This window comes from Myxocyprinus asiaticus, chromosome 37 (genome assembly GCF_019703515.2).
Source record: "Myxocyprinus asiaticus isolate MX2 ecotype Aquarium Trade chromosome 37, UBuf_Myxa_2, whole genome shotgun sequence".
In the NCBI taxonomy this organism is placed as follows: domain Eukaryota; kingdom Metazoa; phylum Chordata; class Actinopteri; order Cypriniformes; family Catostomidae; genus Myxocyprinus; species Myxocyprinus asiaticus.
The window spans coordinates 39,181,041-39,201,290 of NC_059380.1; the positions used below are offsets into that span (position 1 = coordinate 39,181,041).

Genomic DNA, 20,250 nt, shown 5'->3' on the forward strand with positions numbered 1-20,250 from the left:
GTTCGGGTTTCATTTTAAGGCTCGTGCAGTCCTCTACTTTCCTACCACTGCCCCATGAATTGATGGAATGCTAGAAAGTTCCGTCTTTTGAAGTCTGTCTCGCACCCGCTCTCTCTTTAGCACGCACATGCATTATCTCTCACTCAAAAGTATATGATGAATGAGTTTCCCACTTACAGGTATGTGTAAGGTATGTGACTGGTTCCTAAGAAAGCCAATTCACTGATTTGAGCCAATCACAACATCCTGTTCGAAAAGATATGGAGTCGATAGAGCAAAAGAGTCTATACCTACCTAGAGCCGACTCTGATTCCATGGCTTGTCAGAGTCGACTCCCCATCCCTATTAGCTGTCTTAACTCGAAGAAGTGGTTAAAGATATCAATGTCAAAAGACTCTCTAAAGCCACATGCTTTTTTTGCATTTTTCTCTGAACATCACATTATCTGCTAAGAACATACACTGATGCAAATGAAAACACTGGAGACCGGAAAACGAAAACAAATTCGTAAACATAGATGTAAACAAATGCATACAAGCTATATGCAAAGAAAGTCTCTAGCACTTTGCATGTACCAACACTCATCAGTGATTACTTGACTGAATTCAGTTTTAGACACAGTACTATGATAAAACTATTCCCACAAGACTCCAGGCATCAAAGCTGACCTTTGAGGTTCTGATTTTTAATGGCATGTCAAAACATATTAAAAACATTTAACCTGTCATGTGTTGTGTCTAAGATCAGTGGAAAATCCAAATGTCAATGGTTTTTTGAAAGGATTTGTCTGTAAAAATAAATTTAAACCCATGTATGCAAATTACATCTCTAATAAAATCTAAATGGTTTTGGATTCACGTTGTAAGCCTCTAATCTCTGACGGCAGGCTTGTGTTTTTAAGTCCAATCATAAAGATGCTAGATTACAGATACTGTGAGTGAATTTAGAGGGGGATTTTAAAATCTCATCAAGATGTGAGAGGAGGGATTGTGTTCATTATTTGTGGTTATTGCTGTAATCTGGTTTGTTTGTAAATTTCAATCTTTCTGCACGAAGATAATTTGTTTTCGTGTACAAAAACATATTGGTATTATCGAGACCTTTTTGGACATGGTGCCATGGTAATATGGAATTATTTAAAGGACCTTACAGTGCTGTGCAAATACTATGTTATATGAATATAGAGATCATTCAGTACTATGGTATATATCAAAGTTAAATATATCAAAAAATATGTCAAAATTTAAAAATGTATTTTAACACAACTTGTTTTTAACATTGATAATGTGTTCAAAGTTGTTTTTAAATATTAATATAATTATCTGTTATTCAAATCACAGTTAAATTTATTTTCATAATTCAATCAATTAATTCATCAGAATGTCAGTCTTTAAAAACTCTGGTGAGAATTCATTTGCTTAGACAGAGTGTCAGTCTTCAGAAACTGTAGTGACAATGAATCTACCACAAACTTGTCCTCCTCTAGGGGGCGTACGGTGGCCTCGAAGGCCAAATCTTACATTAAAGGGATAGTTCACCCAAAACTTTGAAAATTCTCTCATCATTTACTCACCCTCTTGCCATCCCAGATGTGTATGACTTTCTTTCTTCTGCTGAACACAAATGAAGATTTTTAGAAGACTATTTCAGCTCTGTAGGTCCATACAATACAAGTGAATGGTGGCCAAAACTTTAAAGCACAAAAAAGCAAATAAAGCAGCAAAAAAGTAATCCATAAGACTCCAGTGGTTAAATTAATGTCTTCTGTAATCCGTTTTGGATGAGAACAGACTAAAATGTAAATCCTTTTTCACTGTAAATCTTGATATCAGCAGTGCTCTGCGCATGTGTCAAGCACAAGAGTAATCGAGCTTGAAATCATGATGGTTCCTAGAGACTGCAATAGCAAAATGTACGGTCTATTCTCACCCAAAACCGATTAGAGCGATCTGAGAAGACATGGATTAAACCTCTGGAGTCAGATGGATTTCTTTTATGCTCCCTTTATGTGCTTTTTAGAGCTTCAAAGTTTTGATCACCATTCACTTGCATTGTATGAACATACAGAGCTGAGATATTCTTCTAAAAATCTTCATTTGTGTTCCGCTGAAGAAAGAAAGTCATACACATCTGGGATGGCAAGAGGGTGAGTAAATGTTGAGAGAATTTTCATTTTTGGGTGAACTATCCCTTTAAGTCGAATTCGCAGGACGTTTGTCTCATTGGATATATCTGTACACACAAAAAAGTATAATCATTTATTTCTTATAGTTTCAATGATTGACTCCTGCGACACCACTATAATCAATCTCCCAACCATTTTTATAATAACAACTTAATAAATAAATCCTCATCCTGTAATCACACTCGACTGCGATTGGCCCATTCTGACCAGCGCCGAGAAAAGGAGCAGTTACCACGTGACCACAGAATATCACTTTAAGGAACCTCGATGAGTAGCGGTGTCGTTTTCTCGCTGGTTGAGGTGACGTTCGCTTTTATTTATGATTATCGGTTATTTAAACTTCGACCGGACTGTTCTTTTGGTCCTTACACCAGTAGTGTTGTTTGCAATGTCTTCAGGCGCTGGTGAAAAATATGTTTCTGTAGATTTTGAAGTGTTCGGGAATGTTCAGGGTGGGTATTTGACAATGCGTTGCAAACTTGGACGTTTATTCACGCTACGCCTCCAAAAATAGACTCACATGATGTTTCTATTTATTTCTGTTACGGCACCACTTTTTTTTTTCTATCTTTTTTTACTCATTTACACGGTTATTTTTAATGTAATTATTATTATTATTTTACTGTTCTTGTTTTATGGCAATGTTCTTAAAGATGAATACAGTTCTTCCACTTATTTCACAAAGTCTTTTCACAAATGTAATCTTCTTTTAGGTGTTTGCTTCAGAATGGTGAGAAATTTGGACAGTCCAGATTTAGAAAATAGCTTGCACTTACCACAATGGAAGGAGGAGAGAACCTGATACAACACTAACAATAAAGTACCATGATATTCTTTGAAGTTGGAGTATAAGTGTGGTAATATGGTAACCATTCAGTGCATAGTGTATATCAAAGTACCATAGTATCTAATTTAGTAACTGTACTATGGTACTGCCACAGTACTCAGAAATGTAAACATATTCTATTATATTTCACATACATTATTACATTATATTACATATACATTTAACATATTTATATATCTCTCAATGTATTTTCCATGTGTTCTGTTGTACTGCAGTATACTGAGGCAGAGGGGAAGAAACTGGGAGTGACTGGTTGGGTAAAGAACACTAGAGAGGGTACTGTGGTTGGACAGGTGCAAGGACCCCCTGAGAAAGTTAAACAAATGTGAGTGTACAGTTTTCTTCCTGCTGTTTATAAGTGATTTTTAAAGAGTTTCTTTCAGTTTTTAATTTCTATAACATTTCTAATCCAATAAAGCAAATGCAAGTATATTATAGTATTAATTTAGATGGAAACGTAATAATACTATATCACTACTAAGCATGAATCTCACAAAAACGGAATTGTATTTGTATAGCACTAATCATACAATAAGTGCAACCCAAAGTGCTCATCAGAAATTAAATGCCAAGGAAAGGAACTGCATTACAATAAATGAAAGTATTATTATTATTTTAAGTATTAAGAAATGATAAAACAAAATAAAAATATATTAAATTAGAAATTAAAACAATATTAAAAATTAAAACATGAATTAAAAATACAAATTTAAAAAATACAATAAAAAGTAAACATTTGTACATACATACCAATAGATCAACCAAATTTCCCCCAAAGCCTAAAGAAAAATAATATTTTGCATAAAGAAAATGACACCTATTTTTTAATCATTAAGATTATTATTTATTATTTATTTATTTGCATTTTTACATTATTGTCATGGCAATTAAGCACATTTAACTCCTCCCACAATTAGTAGCCCATTGTAATCATAAAAAAAAAACTCTCTCATTACTGTAATGTGAATAAATCACATTTAATGCATTTGTGATGCACCAATATTTTATCATTATATAAAAAAAATGTATATATTATTTTAATTGTAAAGTATATTTGTAAGTATTTATCATTGTAATAATTTATTTAAATTATAATGATTTTAAGCATAAATTAATTCACAGTAATGCGAAATAGTGTTTTTTTTTTTCCATTAATGAGAATTTATGGCAGAAATATGTTTAATTGTCATCAAAGTAATGTCATTAAGCATTGTAAAACATCTAAAGGTTTTTATTTTCATTATACAAAATATTATTTATATTTTGTTTCTTTTGATTTTGTCCTGAACGATAAGAAAACAAACGTTGTCTCTCGTGCAGTGCGTCTTTTAACCAGCAGATGTGGCCAGTGCTTCAGTCTTTGTCCCGTGGAACACTAGAACGGGCAGGTTGTAACAGCGTGAAAATGGAAACTCACATTTCCCTCCAAAAACATTGTGCACAGTAATGCACCGATGTCACCCTTGATGTGAGAAATATCGAGACGACACAATAGAATGTGCTCCAGTGGAGCAGATTTATCACTTAAAAGCTACAAAAAAATAAATAAAAAAGGGTTTTGTTGCCTGAAAGTGAGTTGTAGTATCATTCCAGCCTCTGGCTGCTGTTATGTGTGCTGTAATTTGAGTGAATGTGTGTTGGTTGTGTGTCTGTGTGTTGAGTGGGCATACACAGGTCTGCAGTCCCTCGGGCTGGGCCGGACCTGGAAAGATGGTGACATGATGTCAGTCTGGGTGAGGTGGGGCTCAGGGGCGAGGTCTGTATGACATCACAGACTCAAATGTGAACCAGACATTCATCTGTGTGAGATAGAGAGAGAGAGAGAGAGAGAGAGAGAGGGAGAGACGGAAGTATAGGTCTCTGCAGAACAATAATGGGCATTTCTCAATCTGTGGGTGTTTTCAAATCGTAATGGGCGTTTTTCAACTATGCAATGAAAGTAGGGAATCTCAGTGTAGTACGCAAATCATGTAAAGTGGTTGAAAAATGGGCATCCCGGTTTGAAAACGCCCACTGATTGGAAAAAGCCCATTTTTGTTCTGCAGAGACACAAGTCTAAGAGAGAGAGAGAGAGTTATTAGAGTCCAGCCCAGTTCCGGATGTTAAAGATCGGCTCTCACCAGTGCAGATGTCATCTGGCTATGTTCAGAATAACATACAAATTTACGACTCTTATTATAACTTCAGTATTCAAATTTGCTGCTTGCAATACCTGGATGACCTATTAGCTATTACATGACTCTATTGGAAATATGCATTAAACCTCTTTCACATATAACAGTAGCCTGCACTGCGAAGTATACCCGAGCATTCCGTTTTAATTACCAAGCACCAAACAAACAAACATTCTCGGGTAATGATTGCACTACCCTTCTGGCCCCACCTGCCGGCAGGCTTTTCCCCACCTCTCTAGGGCTGGGGAGGGGGACGAGGGGAGGTAAAAACAAAACAAACAAAAAAAGAGGAGAGGGAAAGGACAAGTTGGGAGAGTGAGAGAGGGAGAAGCCGGTTCCCAGACACGCTGGTGCCTGGTCCTTGATCACTCCTCCACCTTCTGGCGGATGACAGCCACTCCTCCCCGGGCGGACCAGAGCCAGTCCTCTGACCCCTGGTGGATGGAATGCCCCTTCGCGTTTTGGCGGCTGGTAGGGAACTCCTCTGCCCCTGGCAGTGGCTCCACCACTCCAGGTGGCCGGCAGCGAGCCCCTCCTCCCCTCACGGATGGCGGCCATTCCTCCGCGTCCAGGCGGCTGGCAGCAACTTCTCCGTCTCCCGGCGGATGGCTGCGGCTGCTCCTTTGGGTGGATGGCAGTGGCGAGGACTCCACGACAGCGCATCCCTTCTCCTTCCCAGGTTTCGGCACCAATGTAACAGGGTTGAAATGGGAAAGGAGGAGGCGGGAACCGGCTGAACAATCAAAGTAATATTTTAACAGGAACTTTAACAAAAAGACACAAAAACAAAAACGCACCCATGGCTGCTGCATGTGGCTCTATCTCTCCCGAACTGCTGCATTCCGCTGCACTTCTCCCTCTCCTCGGCTGATTAGCCCGATTGAGGGCCGGGCGTGCGTAGTCACGGCCCGGCCCCACCCTCCTCCTCGTCACAAGCCCAAATCCTGAACGAATGAATCTTACGAGTCTGTTCTTTTGAATCTATAGCACGAAATATTCAGCGCAACCAGTGTATCCCGGTTCCTGAACTAATGAATCTTATGAGTCATTCTTTTGAATCTACTGCGCGAAATATAAAGCGCGACCAGTGTAGCCCGGTTCCTGAACTAATGAATCTTACGAGTCATTCTTTTGAATCTATAGCACGAAATATTCAGCGCAACCAGTGTAGCCCGGTTCCTGAACTAATGAATCTTACGAGTCATTCTTTTGAATCTACTGTGCGAAATATAAAGCGTGACCAGTGTAGCCCGGTTCCTGAACTAATGAATCTTACGAGTCTGTTCTTTTGAATCTATAGCACGAAATATTCAGCGCAACCAGTGTAGCCCGGTTCCTGAACTAATGAATCTTATGAGTCATTCTTTTGAATCTACTGCGCAAAATATAAAGCACAACCAGTGTAGCCCGGTTCCTGAACTAATGAATCTTACGAGTCATTCTTTTGAATCTACTGCGTGAAATATAAAGCGTGACCAGTGTAGCCCGGTTCCTGAACTAATGAATCTTACGAGTCTGTTCTTTTGAATCTATAGCACGAAATATTCAGCGCAACCAGTGTAGCCCGGTTCCTGAACTAATGAATCTTATGAGTCATTCTTTTGAATCTACTGCGCGAAATATAAAGCGCGACCAGTGTAGCCCGGTTCCTGAACTAATGAATCTTACGAGTCATTTTTTTGAATCTACTGTGCGAAATATAAAACGTGACCAGTGTAGCCCGGTTCCTGAACTAATGAATCTTACGAGTCTGTTCTTTTGAATCTACTGTGCGAAATATAAAACGTGACCAGTGTAGCCCGGTTCCTGAACTAATGAATCTTACGAGTCATTCTTTTGAATCTACAGCATAAAACATATTGTCTAGTATCATGGTGTATACTTGCAGAGTACTGAGTAAGTAGTAGACTAGTATTTCATTTCGAACATGTGTGTGTCCATTTGTCAGAAAATAGCATTGTTATGTGTGTTTATTACTAAAGTAAATTTACTAAAATCCCTCAATACTGACCACAGAGCTTTAATTAGTGTTGTCCATTTATTAAAATGTACACAGTAGATCTGAATTGCCCTCAGGGTCACTTCTGTAGCTGAAAATACTCTAGTCCATTAATGTAATTGAACTCTGTCACACAGTTTGCCATCTGGAGCTGATCATTAAGTAAACACAACATTAATCTGATGATGAAGCCTGTGTTAGATAAAGTAATTCGATGTTTGTTTGGTGCTATAATAACAGTTTATTCCATCACAGCATTACTGTCAGATCTGTCTACAGCTGCAGTTGTGTTTGTACTGTCATTTAGCGGTCTCGTTTGCATTGTCTTCATAAGCTGAATGCTAATGATCATTCTGGACCGATGGACTCCGAACTGCATTTTAAAACTGAGCAGCATAGCAAAGAACAGTGTTTTAAAAGAAGGGGAGAGTGGGGCTAGTTGTCACACATTTTACTTCTGTGAATGTTTTTCTGGGTGAGTTTATTTCTGTATATACCCAAAGTGTTGGTTACAAAACAAAAAGCGATTTAACGTTTCTACCGCTGTTGACCAGGAAACAAGATACAGTTTTCATTTAACACTTGTTGAACCTATGATGGGGCATGTTGTCACTCTAGAGGGGGTAAGTTGTCACAGTGGGAACCGGCTGTTCATTTTGCATTTGCATGCACACCAATACAACTGTAACTACCAAATATATGCTTATTAAAAAAATTTGATAACGCAATACATCAAAATGCAAACAGTGATGCACACAACACTTACGCACACTGGATGTTTACATGTGACGTGAAATCGGTGTAATGGTATGGCGAATGTTTTTTGATTTAACCATTTATGACCTTACAGTGATAAAGGAAAACCATTTAAAGGGATAGTTCACCTAAAAATTAAAGTTCTCTCATCATTTATTCACCCTCATGCCATCCAGATGTGTACGACTTTCTTTCTTCTGCAGAACACAAATGAAGATTTTTAGAAGAATATTTCAGCTCTGTTAGTCCATTTAATGCAAGTGAATGGTGACCAGAACTTTAAAGTTCCAAAAGGCACATAAAGGCAGCATATATGTAATCCATAGGACTCCAGTGGTTTAATCCATGTCTTCAGAAGCGATATGATAGGTGCTTCAAAGTTTTTGCCACTATTCACTTGCATTGTATGGACCTACAGAGCTGAAATATTCTTCTAAAAGTCTTTGTTTGTGTTCTGCAGAAGAAAGAAAGTCATTCACATCTGGGATGGCATGAGGGTGAGTAAAAACTCATTTACAGGTTCACAAGCATTTATGCCACTGGACTTTGACTCCAAACTAGGGATGGGAACCGAGAGCCGGTTCTTGTTCAGAACCGGTTCCATTCTTTAAAAAATACCGGAATCGTATGATCTTCGTGACCTTCGGTTCTGTTAACGGTTCTCCAGCATGCAAAATTCCGCCGATGCGGCTGGAACACTCATCTCTGCAGCAGCGCTGACCTCTACTGACTCTACAGCGTAAAAACACACAGTTCTACCAGTGCATTTAATTCCCAATTGAACGAGTCTCGAGCCGGCTCTTTTCACTGCGTGAAACATATGTGCTTCCGGTACAGTTAGATTCCTGAAAGAACCATTCTAATGAGACAGTTCTTTTGAATCTAGTGAAACATACAGAGCTTCCAGTATACAAGTAATCTTATACTGATGTGCAAGTTATGAATGTCCAACTCGAAATGAAATAAGAACTGTTGAAGTCTCACAAGCCTGAAGTACAACATTAGGCTACAAAACACAGTCTAAACTGTCTCTGGAACTGTTACTGTTTATTTAATGATAACCTGTGTCTGGTTACTGACTGGTTGTTCATATGACAATGTATAATTAAAGATACACAAGTTTGTTGTAATAAGTGGCATTTTATAAAATTAAATAAATGTATTACATTTATTTCTGATCGGTTATATCTGCTCTGTTGAAATCTGAAATGATCTCATTATTTGGTAACGGACAGCAGAGGGTAGCAAATGCAATAAGAATTAATTTTCTCATTTCCAAATAATTATAAAAAAAAAAAAAAAAAAGTACTAAAAGAATTACTGGAATCGTTACTGGAACCATTAAGGAACCGGAAACGTAAAGAGGAATCGTAACCGGTATCGTAAAATTCCTTACGATTCCCAACCCTACTCCAACCCTTATAGTTACTGAGATATAGCCCTTGTGACAGCTTTCCAGTGTGACAACTTACCCCAGTTGCTCCTATTGGGTCAGGTAGGGGCCGTCTTGCTACAATTGTGAAGTGTTTTCACTGTAAGGTCAATATCTGCTTACTGGATAAGGTGGCTGCTGCCCTTTAAGAAATTTTTAGCAATATTCTCTAGTGGGAACCATGTCCTATTACTTACACTCAACTACACAACCTAGAAACACTGAGCAGAAAGAGTGTGTGTGTGTGTGGGCAGGTTTGGGTGGTTTACGAGGACATTTTTTTAGGTTACAAACTGGTAATTACAAGAGTATTATGCTATAAATGTGGTTTATGAGGACATTTCTAGTGTCCCCATAATTCAAATAGCTTAAAAAACATACTAAACGATGTTTTTTGGAAAATGTAGAAATGCAGAAATTTTTTTTGTGAGGGTTAGGGTTAGGGGATAGAATCTATTGTTCATACAGTATAAAAATCATTATGTCTATGGAGAGTCCTCATAAGGATAACCGCACCAACATGTGTGTGTGTGTGTGTGTGTGTGTGTGTGTGTGTGTGTATATGTTCATGCAGCAATACATGCGATTGCCTGGATACAGTGAGAAAGAGCTGCACTATTGCATTGCGAAACGTTTTATCTCTTCTGACGACCTGCTCTTCTTCATTCCAGCTGGTGAACACAAGTGAACAGTAATGTGTTTGCTCATTAAATATTTAAACAGAAGGATGGTGACCCTCCAGGCTCCGCCTCTTTTCTAGTGTTTCCCCCTTCATTGTTTTTCCTGCTTTCATTTCTTTGTTACCTTCCTATCTAACATCTATCACCCTTTTTATAGCTTTCTGGCTTTTTGTCTATCCATTTTAGTGTCTTTGTTGGTTTGTTTGTTGATTTTGTGAACATTCATGGCTTGGGAGCGTCACTACTGTGTGCGTGTGTGTGTTAGTGATGGTGATGACACTTTAGATCCCAAAGGAACGTCCCCAGATACCCCTTCCTCACTACCGCTACACCCATCTTTGCAGTGTGACAAGCTAAGTTTCATCTAGATAAAATGCTTAAAATGGGCAAAGATCCCATAGACTTACAATGAAGGAGGGACTCGAGCCATACCTAGAAACATGAGTAACATAGAGACTTGGGGGTGGACTCTTTTGATTTGGGCCAGTAAGCAACTACTTAGTTGCAACCACCCAGAACAGCCTGGAAATAGCATAACAGTGCTCTAAAAACACCATAGCAACTGGATAGCAACGGCCTAGCCACCCATAACACCTTATAGCTTCATGGCAATACTTTCTTCATCAGTATTTTTGTGTTGTTTTTTTAGTAAAAATATCTAAAAATCCTTAAAATAAGCTTGAGAAGAAAAATTGTGTAAGACAAGACTTGTTTTCAGAGAATATACCTTAAATTAAGTGTATTTTCCCCATTTTTCTTATTGGCAAATAGGTTTTTCTTGTTTTAAGGACAAAACTCAAAAGCTCTAAGGGTGATTCTGTCAAGAAAATGTCCTAATATACACTCACTGAGAACTTTATTAGGTGCACCTGTACACCTACTTATTCATGCGATTATCTGATCAGCCAATCGTGTGGCAGCAGTGCAGTGTATAAAATCATGCAGATACGGGTCAGGAGCTTCAGTTAATGTTCACATCAACCATCAGAATGGGGAAAAATGTGATCTCAGTGATTTGGACCGTGGCATGATTGTTGGTGCAGATGGGCTGGTTTGAGTATTTCTGTAACTGCTCATCTTCTGGGATTTTCACACACAACAGTCTCTAGAGTTTACTCTGAATGGTGCCAAAAGATATCCACTCCACAATTGTAGTGAGAAGAATATCATCTCAGAATGCTGTTTTGGTGGCATGAGGGGGACCGACACAATATTAGGCAGGTGGTTTTAATGTTGTGGCTGATATATACAGTATTAACTATGCCTCAACTTTCTGTTCTTGGATGACAGAAGTGGAACTCAACATGGTCTTCTGCTGTTGTAGCCCATCTCCCTAAATGTTCGACATGTTGTGCATTCTTAGATGCTATTCTGCTCACTACAATTGTACATAATGGTTATCTGAGTTACCATAACCTTTCTGTGAGCTTGAACCAGTCTGGCCATTCTCCTCTGACCTCTGTCATTAACAAGTCATTTCCATCCACAGAACTGCTGCTCACTGGATGTTTTTTGTTTTTGGCACCATTCTGAATAAACTCTAGAGACTGTTGTGTGTGAAAATCCCAGAAATATTCAAACCAGCCCATCTGGCATCAACAATCATGCCACAGTCCAAATCACTGAGATTAATAACCCATTCTGATGGTTGATGTGAACATTAACTGATGCTCCTGACCCGTATCTGCTTGATTTTATGCATTGCTGCCACACGATTGGCTGATTAGATAATCGTATGAATAAGTTTGTGTACAGGTGCACCTAATAAAGTTCTCAGTGAGTGTATACAGTGTGTGTGTGTGTGTGTATATATATATATATATATATATGTATTATATATATTATGTTTAAATGAAATGTTTTATATAAAATAATATATTTCATAGATTTTTTGCATTTTGACATTCATTTCAAGACACGTGAGCACATTTTACCCCCGTAGTTTTCATTACCGTTGCACGTCTAGACATTTACTTTTAGTATTTCCATTGTTTTCAGCGATGATTCTCATTACAGTAACACAGAATTACTGTATTACAGTAAAAAAAAAATATATATATTTTGTTTAATTAAAATGAGTGAAAATTAAAGGCAGTACCAAAGGAGTACTACAGTGATGCAAAAATACTTTTAAAAATTATATAATTTTTATATATAATTAAAATAAAATAAATACATTTTATAAAAAAAAAAAAAAAAAAAAAAAAAGGTAATTAAAATGTATTTAAAAATAAATTACATTTTATTTTATTTATATTATTTATAGGGGTGGTTTAACATTTGTGTTATGAAAATACAAAAAAATTACAATGTAAAGTATGGCCCTAAAATAGGCCTAATTTCTTACAAGTTTGTTTTTATTTTGGAGTAAAAAAGGACCAGAACATTCAGGACCCCTGAATTCAGTTAGGTTTATGCTTAGAAAAATAAATAAAATGAAATACAAATAAAAAAAAAACTTGCTTGTTAAGAAAAATAAACTAAATAAGATATGTTCTCTAAAAACAAGTCCTATGTTGTTGTACAATTTTGCTTCTCAAATAAACTTATCTTGTTTGGATGGTTAGATAATATATATATATATATATATATATATATATATATATATATATATATATATATATATATATATATATTACCTCAAAAGAAGGCACAATTTTTTGTAAAAAAATAATTTTTGCATTGTTCGCTACTCTTAAAACACCAGACCAAGAGAAGCTGGAGTATTCATATCAAACAAACATTGTGTTCCTGGTGTTGTACCAGAGCAAGCAATAGCATCTGGCAGATTGTTAGACTGCGCTTTATGGAAACGACGGTCTGTATGAGGAAATTCCTTCCTATCACTGTGCCTCAATGTTATCTAACTTCCTCACCAGGGGTTAGAATGGGAAACTCAATAAACACTACAAAGAGTACAGCTGAACAGTGTGCCAGAGAGAGTGAGAGTGTTGTGGAAAAGTGAATAAGTCATTCATGGCATAAGAGTAGTAAAAAGTTCTTTATCATCTGTGTTAAAAACATTCTGTACCTCCTCGAGTAAAACACAAATGAGGCAATCAAAGTTCCAAGATTTACTAATTTAAATTTCATAACAAAATTCCATCAAAGTAAATTGTGTAATTTTTCAACAAAATTAAATTAATAAAACATAATTTTATTTAGTTATTTAATTATTTTTGTTAAAGATTTGCTTTTTAATGGAGTTTTGTTATGAAATTAAAATGCTGAAATCTTAAAAAAAAATTTTTAAGTAAAATAAGGGTAGCTTGACTGGTATTATGTTTCGTTCTTTCACCTCCATACACTGACTTATAATTTTCATTCACCTTGTCTCTTCCTTTTCAAACCCAATGAGCTCTACTGCTTTTCATGCCTTTAAGGACTGATTATTAGCATGAGCCAATAGCATTCGAGTGTGGGCTGTTAAGGAGCCTATCATTGGTTCGACCCGCTGAACGAATACGCCCCTTCACTGAGCTAGTACTAGTCTGTCATTTGAGTGTGAACGAGATGAGACATCTCATTCATGAATGAACTGAATGTTCTGGTAAACTTGTTCACGAACAAAATGAACGACTCACTCAGTCGTCTCATTCATGTACGATGATCTGATGACAGGCTGAATTAGCGAATGATCTGCATGTCGTTTGTTCAGTTCGTCAGTCTCATTCAATAAGAAAAGGGGCCAGATTAAAGTGAGTGATGACCACACATTACAATGACATACGGACATTATTGAAACTCATAATTATTTTTCAGGCTAGTATTGTTGTCTTTTTTTGTATAGCTTGACAAAAAGTTGTGCTCTGCAGTTCAGAATATGATAGATATGCTTTGTTGGCACTTGTGGGAAAAGGCTTATAATGCTTAAACACTGCAGTGCTGAAGTCTCTTAGTATAATTGTAGACATGCATATTTTATTATAGGATAATTAGACTTGTTCTGGTCGTGACTGACTGCTTTTTGTTCAATGCGATTACTTAAAGATGGTCATTTGGCGCCATCTACATGTGCAAAGGTGTAACTTGCAGAAATGGTCAATGAACGAATCAGTGAACGAATATGAATTAATCTTTTGGTGAATGGAATCAAAAGAATTGAGTCACTGAAATGAATCAAAATCACCACCACTAACGACTAGCTTGTAGCTTGGCAAGCTATGTTTTCAATGTAGCTTCCCCAACACCGGTACCTCATTCATGGAAAGAACCATTTCCTTGTTCAGGATTGGATTTCCTTAGTATTGAGTGAACCACACCCATTAAGTCATTTAAATGAGTGCTGCAACACACGGCGTTCAGTTCCAAAAGAAATCTCTTGATTTGTGGCAGTGATTTATGACTTAGGCGTCTGATAACCTGGATAACCCTGACCCGTCTGTAATCCGTCATTCCCACTGCTCAAAACACAATCTGGACTGGTCGCTTTATCAAAGAGGCCTTTCTTATTCTGTTGCTGTAGAGATTTGACACAAACTCCACCTCTTCCTGGCAGGCCCAATATGGAGCTGAATATTGGACAGCCATGTAGATGGTCTGACCACACATTTCTTATCCAATATGAGATCAGTGCTACGGCCCACGGGGGAGAATAATGCATTTAGAGTCCTCGGAGGAATATTGCATGACAGATCCTGCCTGTCCGAGTTCACTTAGAGAGAGTGTGTAAGTGCTTGTGTGTGTGTGCCGCGCCCTTATTTTTGTGAAAGAGAGAGAAAGAAAATGGACGATTGTTTATCTTCCTTTATCCACTTTGTAACATAACTAATGGAAGTTTAAAACTTTTTAAAGGAAGGGTTCAACGAAAAATTAAATATTTTTCATTATTTATGTACCCTCATGCCATGCCAAATATTCTCGTTGGACTTTCTTTCATGGAATGCAAAAAGAGAAGTTCAGTAAAATGTTGTGGTCATTCTTTTTTCATACAATGAAAGTGAATAGGGTCTAGGGTTGTCGAGCTCCTAAAAACGACCAAAAAAGCAGACTGATGGACAGTGAAATCGGAAACAGTAGGTTGACTTCTCTTTAGCTAAAATTGGTTTGTACTTACAGAAAGGTAAAACACTGCCGCCCCAGGGGCAAAAGCGGTAACTGAGCATATGGGCACGTGTGAGATCCCTTTTCCGGGTGAAATTGAAAGTGAGTTGTTTCAGCTGTACAGGCTGTAATACAGTGAATACAGTTTTTTTCACAATTCGGAATGCCCAATTCCCAATGTGCTTTTTTTTATGTCCTTGTGGTCGCGTAGTGATTCGCCTCAGTCCGGGTGGTGGAGGATGAATCCCAGTTGCCTCCTCATTTGAGACGTCAACCCACGCATCTTATCACGTGGCTTGTTGAGCGTGTTGCCATGGAGCCATAGCGCGTGTGGAGGCTTCACGCCATCCACCGTGGCAACCACGCTCAACTCACCACGTGCCCCACCGAGAACAAACCACATTATAGCGATCACGAGGAGGTTACCCCATGTGACTCTACCCTCCCTAGCAACCGGGCCAATTTGGTTGCTTAGGAGACCTGGCTAGATTCACTCAGCATGCACTGGGATTCGAACTAGCGAACTCCGGGGTGGTAGCCAGCAGCTTTACGCACTGAGCTACCCAGGCCCCCAAAGAATGCATATTTGATTAACTGTACTCCCCAGTCAAAACCCCAAACCTAAACCTCACCATCAGTGGAGTATAAATGTAATGTTAGAGGGGAAAATGCAACCTCCGAATCATACACGTCACTGATCATGTATATGCGATTAGAGGTCGACTGATAGTGGATTTTGTATGTACGTATGTATGTATATATGTGTGTGTATATATATATATATATGTGTGTGTGTGTGTGTGTGTGTGTGTGTGTATATATTGTCTATTGTGTATTCTATATATACTTTTTTCTTTTCAATATTTATCTATTTTTTATTCACTTTTAATTATTTTTTAAAAGTCTTGTTGCTGTTTTTGTATTGTTGTGTACTGGAAGCTCCTGTCAAGACAAATTCTTTGTATGTGTAAGCATACTTGGCAATAAAACTCATTCTAATTCTGATTCTGATTTCTAAAATCTTGAAATGAAATTGGAAACAATTACCAACTTGTATTACTTTTTTAATACACGTTTCTAGTGTTATTGTGAACGATTTGTCTCATAATCTTGCATTAAAATTCAATAACTTGCTCCGTCTCTTTAACAACTTTCCTTTTCGGCTGATGTCACAAAGCACTCTTATTTTTTAACTGCATGTCATATAAAGACAACTTTTCATCATCCAATCAATTCCCAATGGATAAAATCAAGTCTTATCCTGCATTTTTCATTATTTAATATCTTGTTTCACTCGTAAATGTCAGAAGATCAGATTACAAAAGTACAATGGATTGTGATGTCGTTTCATGTTGACTTTTTGATTTACATTGTTTTTTTATCAATGAATCAGTCATGCTTTGTTCTATGACATATTCTCTCTCTCTCTCTCTCTCTCATTTACAGGAAGTACTGGCTTAGCAACGTGGGCAGTCCCAGCTCTCGAATCCACCGCGCTCAATTCACCAATGAGAGAGACATCTCCAAACTGGAGATTCACGGATTTGGCACTCGCTACTGAAACCCTCCCAGTTTGTTCAGCTCAGACTGTTTGAGTTTCAGTCTTGACCAACAAAGAACACAAACATTGGTAGAGATGCTAACCAGATCTAACCTGAACTGACACTTTAAAAGAAACAAATCCTTCAAAGAAAAATTCACCAAAAATGAAAATTATGTCATCATTTACTCACACTCATATTGCTCCAAACCCATATGACTTTATTTCTTTCTTCCATGGAACAGATTTAATATACAGTGCTGTTGAATCCTTTTTGATCAGCCTGAGCTCATAGAAATTATGTGACTGTCGCGACATTTTTGCAAAATGATATTTCGCGGTTCATTACATGTATCGCAGCAGGTCCAAGGTGAAATCTCCACTGTGTGGTGCTAAAAGTGAGTAAAATGTTCTCTTAAACCATTGAGGTTTTTAAGGTTAATGCTCTATTGAGTTTTAAATCAATAAAACCGACCTCCCTACCCTAAACCTAAACCTAACGGAAAAAGCAATGGTGAGATGAAAAACGCAATGGATTGAGCTTGAACAAGCTTGTAAATGTAGTAGGTTATGTAATGCAAATGTTAAAATATATTAGCCGTTATAGTAAAAGTGTTTAGATGACATAAGATAGCATTGTGTGAGGAACAGGGCTAAAAGTAGGTGTTTATGAACTGATAATCTGCCGTTTACTCGTGATTTGTGTGAAAGTGAATAAAAATCGTTGTTGTTGTAGTGCCTCCAGTTCTCGTTTCACTATTATTCACTTGTTTTTATTGTTGCTTGTGTTTGTACTGTGTACTACTGTTCTGCTATCTTCAAGGGTTGCCAAACTTAATTTCATTGTGTTGTATACAATGACAATAAAGCATCTTAACTCTTAAGGAAACTGCCGCTGTACGTACCAAGTAAAAATCATTTTGCAAAAATGTTGGTATAGTAACGTGATTCTATGAGACCAGGTTGTTTTTAATGATTGAAAGCTCTAGTCCTCATTCATAGTAATTGCATGGAAAAAAGCGACCAGTACATTCTTCAAAATCTCTCTTTTTGGGTTCCAGAAAGTAATTAATTTGGATTTGGAATGCATGAGGGTGAGTAAATGATGATATCATTTTCTTTTTCGGCTGAACTATTCTTTTAACCACTAATTATGTTTACTGTTAAATGTATATTAGCATATTTTTGTAAGTACAAATGAATTGTTAGATATAACCCAACATCCTGCTTCCTAACAAAATACAAACAAGGAATGGTTGCCAGTATTATTTTACTTGAACAGCCAATTAAAACTCATCCTGAAATATAATATATGAAATGGTGATAACTAATAAAACTCCATCAGTACACAAAATCATTGAAAAGATTGTTTTATTACAAAGTATACAAGATATGACAGGAATATGAATATTAGATATCCTCTGATTCTGTTACAATATCCTCTTTTAAGAGATGTTCACTTAATGTATAATCGACCAATCACAGGCCTCCGTTGAACTAATCGTGCTTCTGTTTCCATGGAAAACATGCCTGCCTGCACAGAGCTCTCTTAAGGTGGCATCTGAGTTGTGCCATTTATTTGATCTCAGGGCATTTGTGTCCATCGTATTGCACTTGCAGTTGCAATTCTAAAGTCCTTTTAATGCAGTCGCATCATAACTGCACCCACAACGTCTCCCAGACTGTATATATTGCCCCAGAGACACAAAAATGGTCTCCTCAGGGTGTCCTTTTTCTCCCAAAATGCATCATTCCTGCAAATCTGCATATGCACTGGTTTGGGAGGCTGCAATCCTCTTAGCTGACAGTTGCAAGATTAGATCATAGGCTTACCGGAGGTTTAGTGTGCCTTTGTATAGATGTTACCCTTTCACACTGATCTGGGAGCAGCGTTCTATGCTCAAATCCCAGCCTTCACTACTGTAATAAAAGGGGAAATGTTGAACTTGAATCAGCATGAAATCACAGTATCTTTGAGTGATGTTGGCTTGACACCCTAATGGACCATAAAGACCCCAGAGTCGGGTCTCTGATGGAATATGCCAGGCTCTTTGTTTGGGATCCCAAAATGCATTGTGTCATAGCCGCGGCACTCGGGCAATTTAGTTTGACACGGCAATAACACTTTCCCTGGGACTGGAGTGGATCCAGTGGTTTTACATGAAGAAATATCCAAGCAAGTCGCATTTATTTGAGAGAAAGATAGCATACTTTTCAGACAAAACATTTCTCGAAAAAGAAGCCTGTTATAGATATATTCACTGAAAAACAAATGACTAGTAAGATTTACTTTGAATTTTTGCACAAATTTTTTTTGTAAATCTTGCTGGAATAAAATTAAGTAAAATCTACTTAACTAAATGATGGAATATTGATTTAAGTGAGTGAGTAAATTTAACTTAAACATTTTAATAATAACTTTTACTTACAATCATGATATAAATGGTACTTAAATAGGCTTGGTAATTAAAGGGATAGTTCACCCAAAAATTTAAATTCTCTCATTATTTACTCACCCTCATGCCATCCCAGATGTGTATGACTTTCTTTCTTTCTTCAGCAGAATGCAAATAAAGATTTTTAGAAGAATATTTCAGCTCTGTAGGTCCATAAAATGCAAATGAATGGGTGCCAAAATGTTGACGCTCCAAAAAGCACATAAAGGCAGCATAAAAGTAATCCATAAGACTCCAGTGGTTTAATCCATGTCTTCTGAAGTGATATGATAGGTGTGGGTGAGTAACAGATCAAAATTTAAGTCCTTTTTCCTTCACTTTCACTTTCTCCTTCTATTTTTGGTGATTCACATTCATTGTGCATATTGCCCCCTACTGGGCAGGGAGCAGAATTTATGATAAAAAAATGACTTAAATATTGATCTGTTTCTCAATATTTGAATTAATGGACTCGGGGGTTTAATTGATTGGATCAGGTTTTCCTCACTGTCCTAACATGTAAGCGTGTTGACCTGCTAAACATGTAATCTCACTTTCCCCTTTAATGTTAAGAAAATCCCCACTATGCTTCTATTGTGTTGACATGTTTTCTTCTTCTCATATATTTTTTTTTTATTATTAAAATGATCAAATATTATAATAGGCTAAATAAATATAGTTATATAATATAATCATATAATAATATTTTTATAAACAACATAATATTTGTATTATATATAATTGAATGTGCAAGTACTTAAAATAAATATACTTTAAAAAAATAATAAATAAAAAAATAATGTGCCCCCAAAAATATCACAAATAACAGCATTTTCACATGTGGTCTTTGTGGTAAGCAGCTAAGATAGTAATCAGCGTTTTGCTGTGCATGTAAATGTGCTTAATGCAATCTCTTTACTGTTCTATATTTTGACATTTAAACATAAACTTTCCAACTTTCTCTTTTGTGTATGCACCTCAAATACTTTCAGGATCTTTGATGAATCTTTGCCGGAGCGTCTTGATCCAACTATTATCTACCAGAACCATAAATATCCCACAAGAGCCCCGCAAGACACTGAGCTGTTAAAGACCCGCAATATTCCACATTCTCACTACGCCAAATTAATCAGGAATAATGTCACATTCTTTAATGACC

The 20,250-nt window shown here is 37.1% G+C and overlaps 1 protein-coding gene across 3 annotated transcripts; it reads left to right on the top strand.

Moving 5' to 3' along the window:
* Positions 1-2,317: 2,317 nt before the first annotated feature.
* On the top strand, positions 2,318-18,010 carry LOC127427935 (acylphosphatase-2-like). 3 transcript variants are annotated; one of them, XM_051675885.1, is made up of 5 exons: positions 2,454-2,485; positions 2,584-2,637; positions 2,899-2,915; positions 3,248-3,357; positions 16,563-18,010. In XM_051675885.1, the coding sequence occupies exons 3-5, from the start codon at positions 2,913-2,915 to the stop codon at positions 16,675-16,677; spliced, it is 228 nt and encodes a 75-aa protein (XP_051531845.1). In that variant the 5' UTR covers positions 2,454-2,485; positions 2,584-2,637; positions 2,899-2,912; the 3' UTR covers positions 16,678-18,010. The 3 variants fall into 3 exon arrangements, with proteins under 3 accessions (XP_051531844.1, XP_051531845.1, XP_051531847.1); XM_051675884.1 differs by having other exon boundaries at positions 2,318-2,637; XM_051675887.1 differs by lacking the exon at positions 2,454-2,485 and having other exon boundaries at positions 2,508-2,637; positions 2,899-3,050.
* The last annotated feature ends 2,240 nt before the right edge of the window (positions 18,011-20,250 follow it).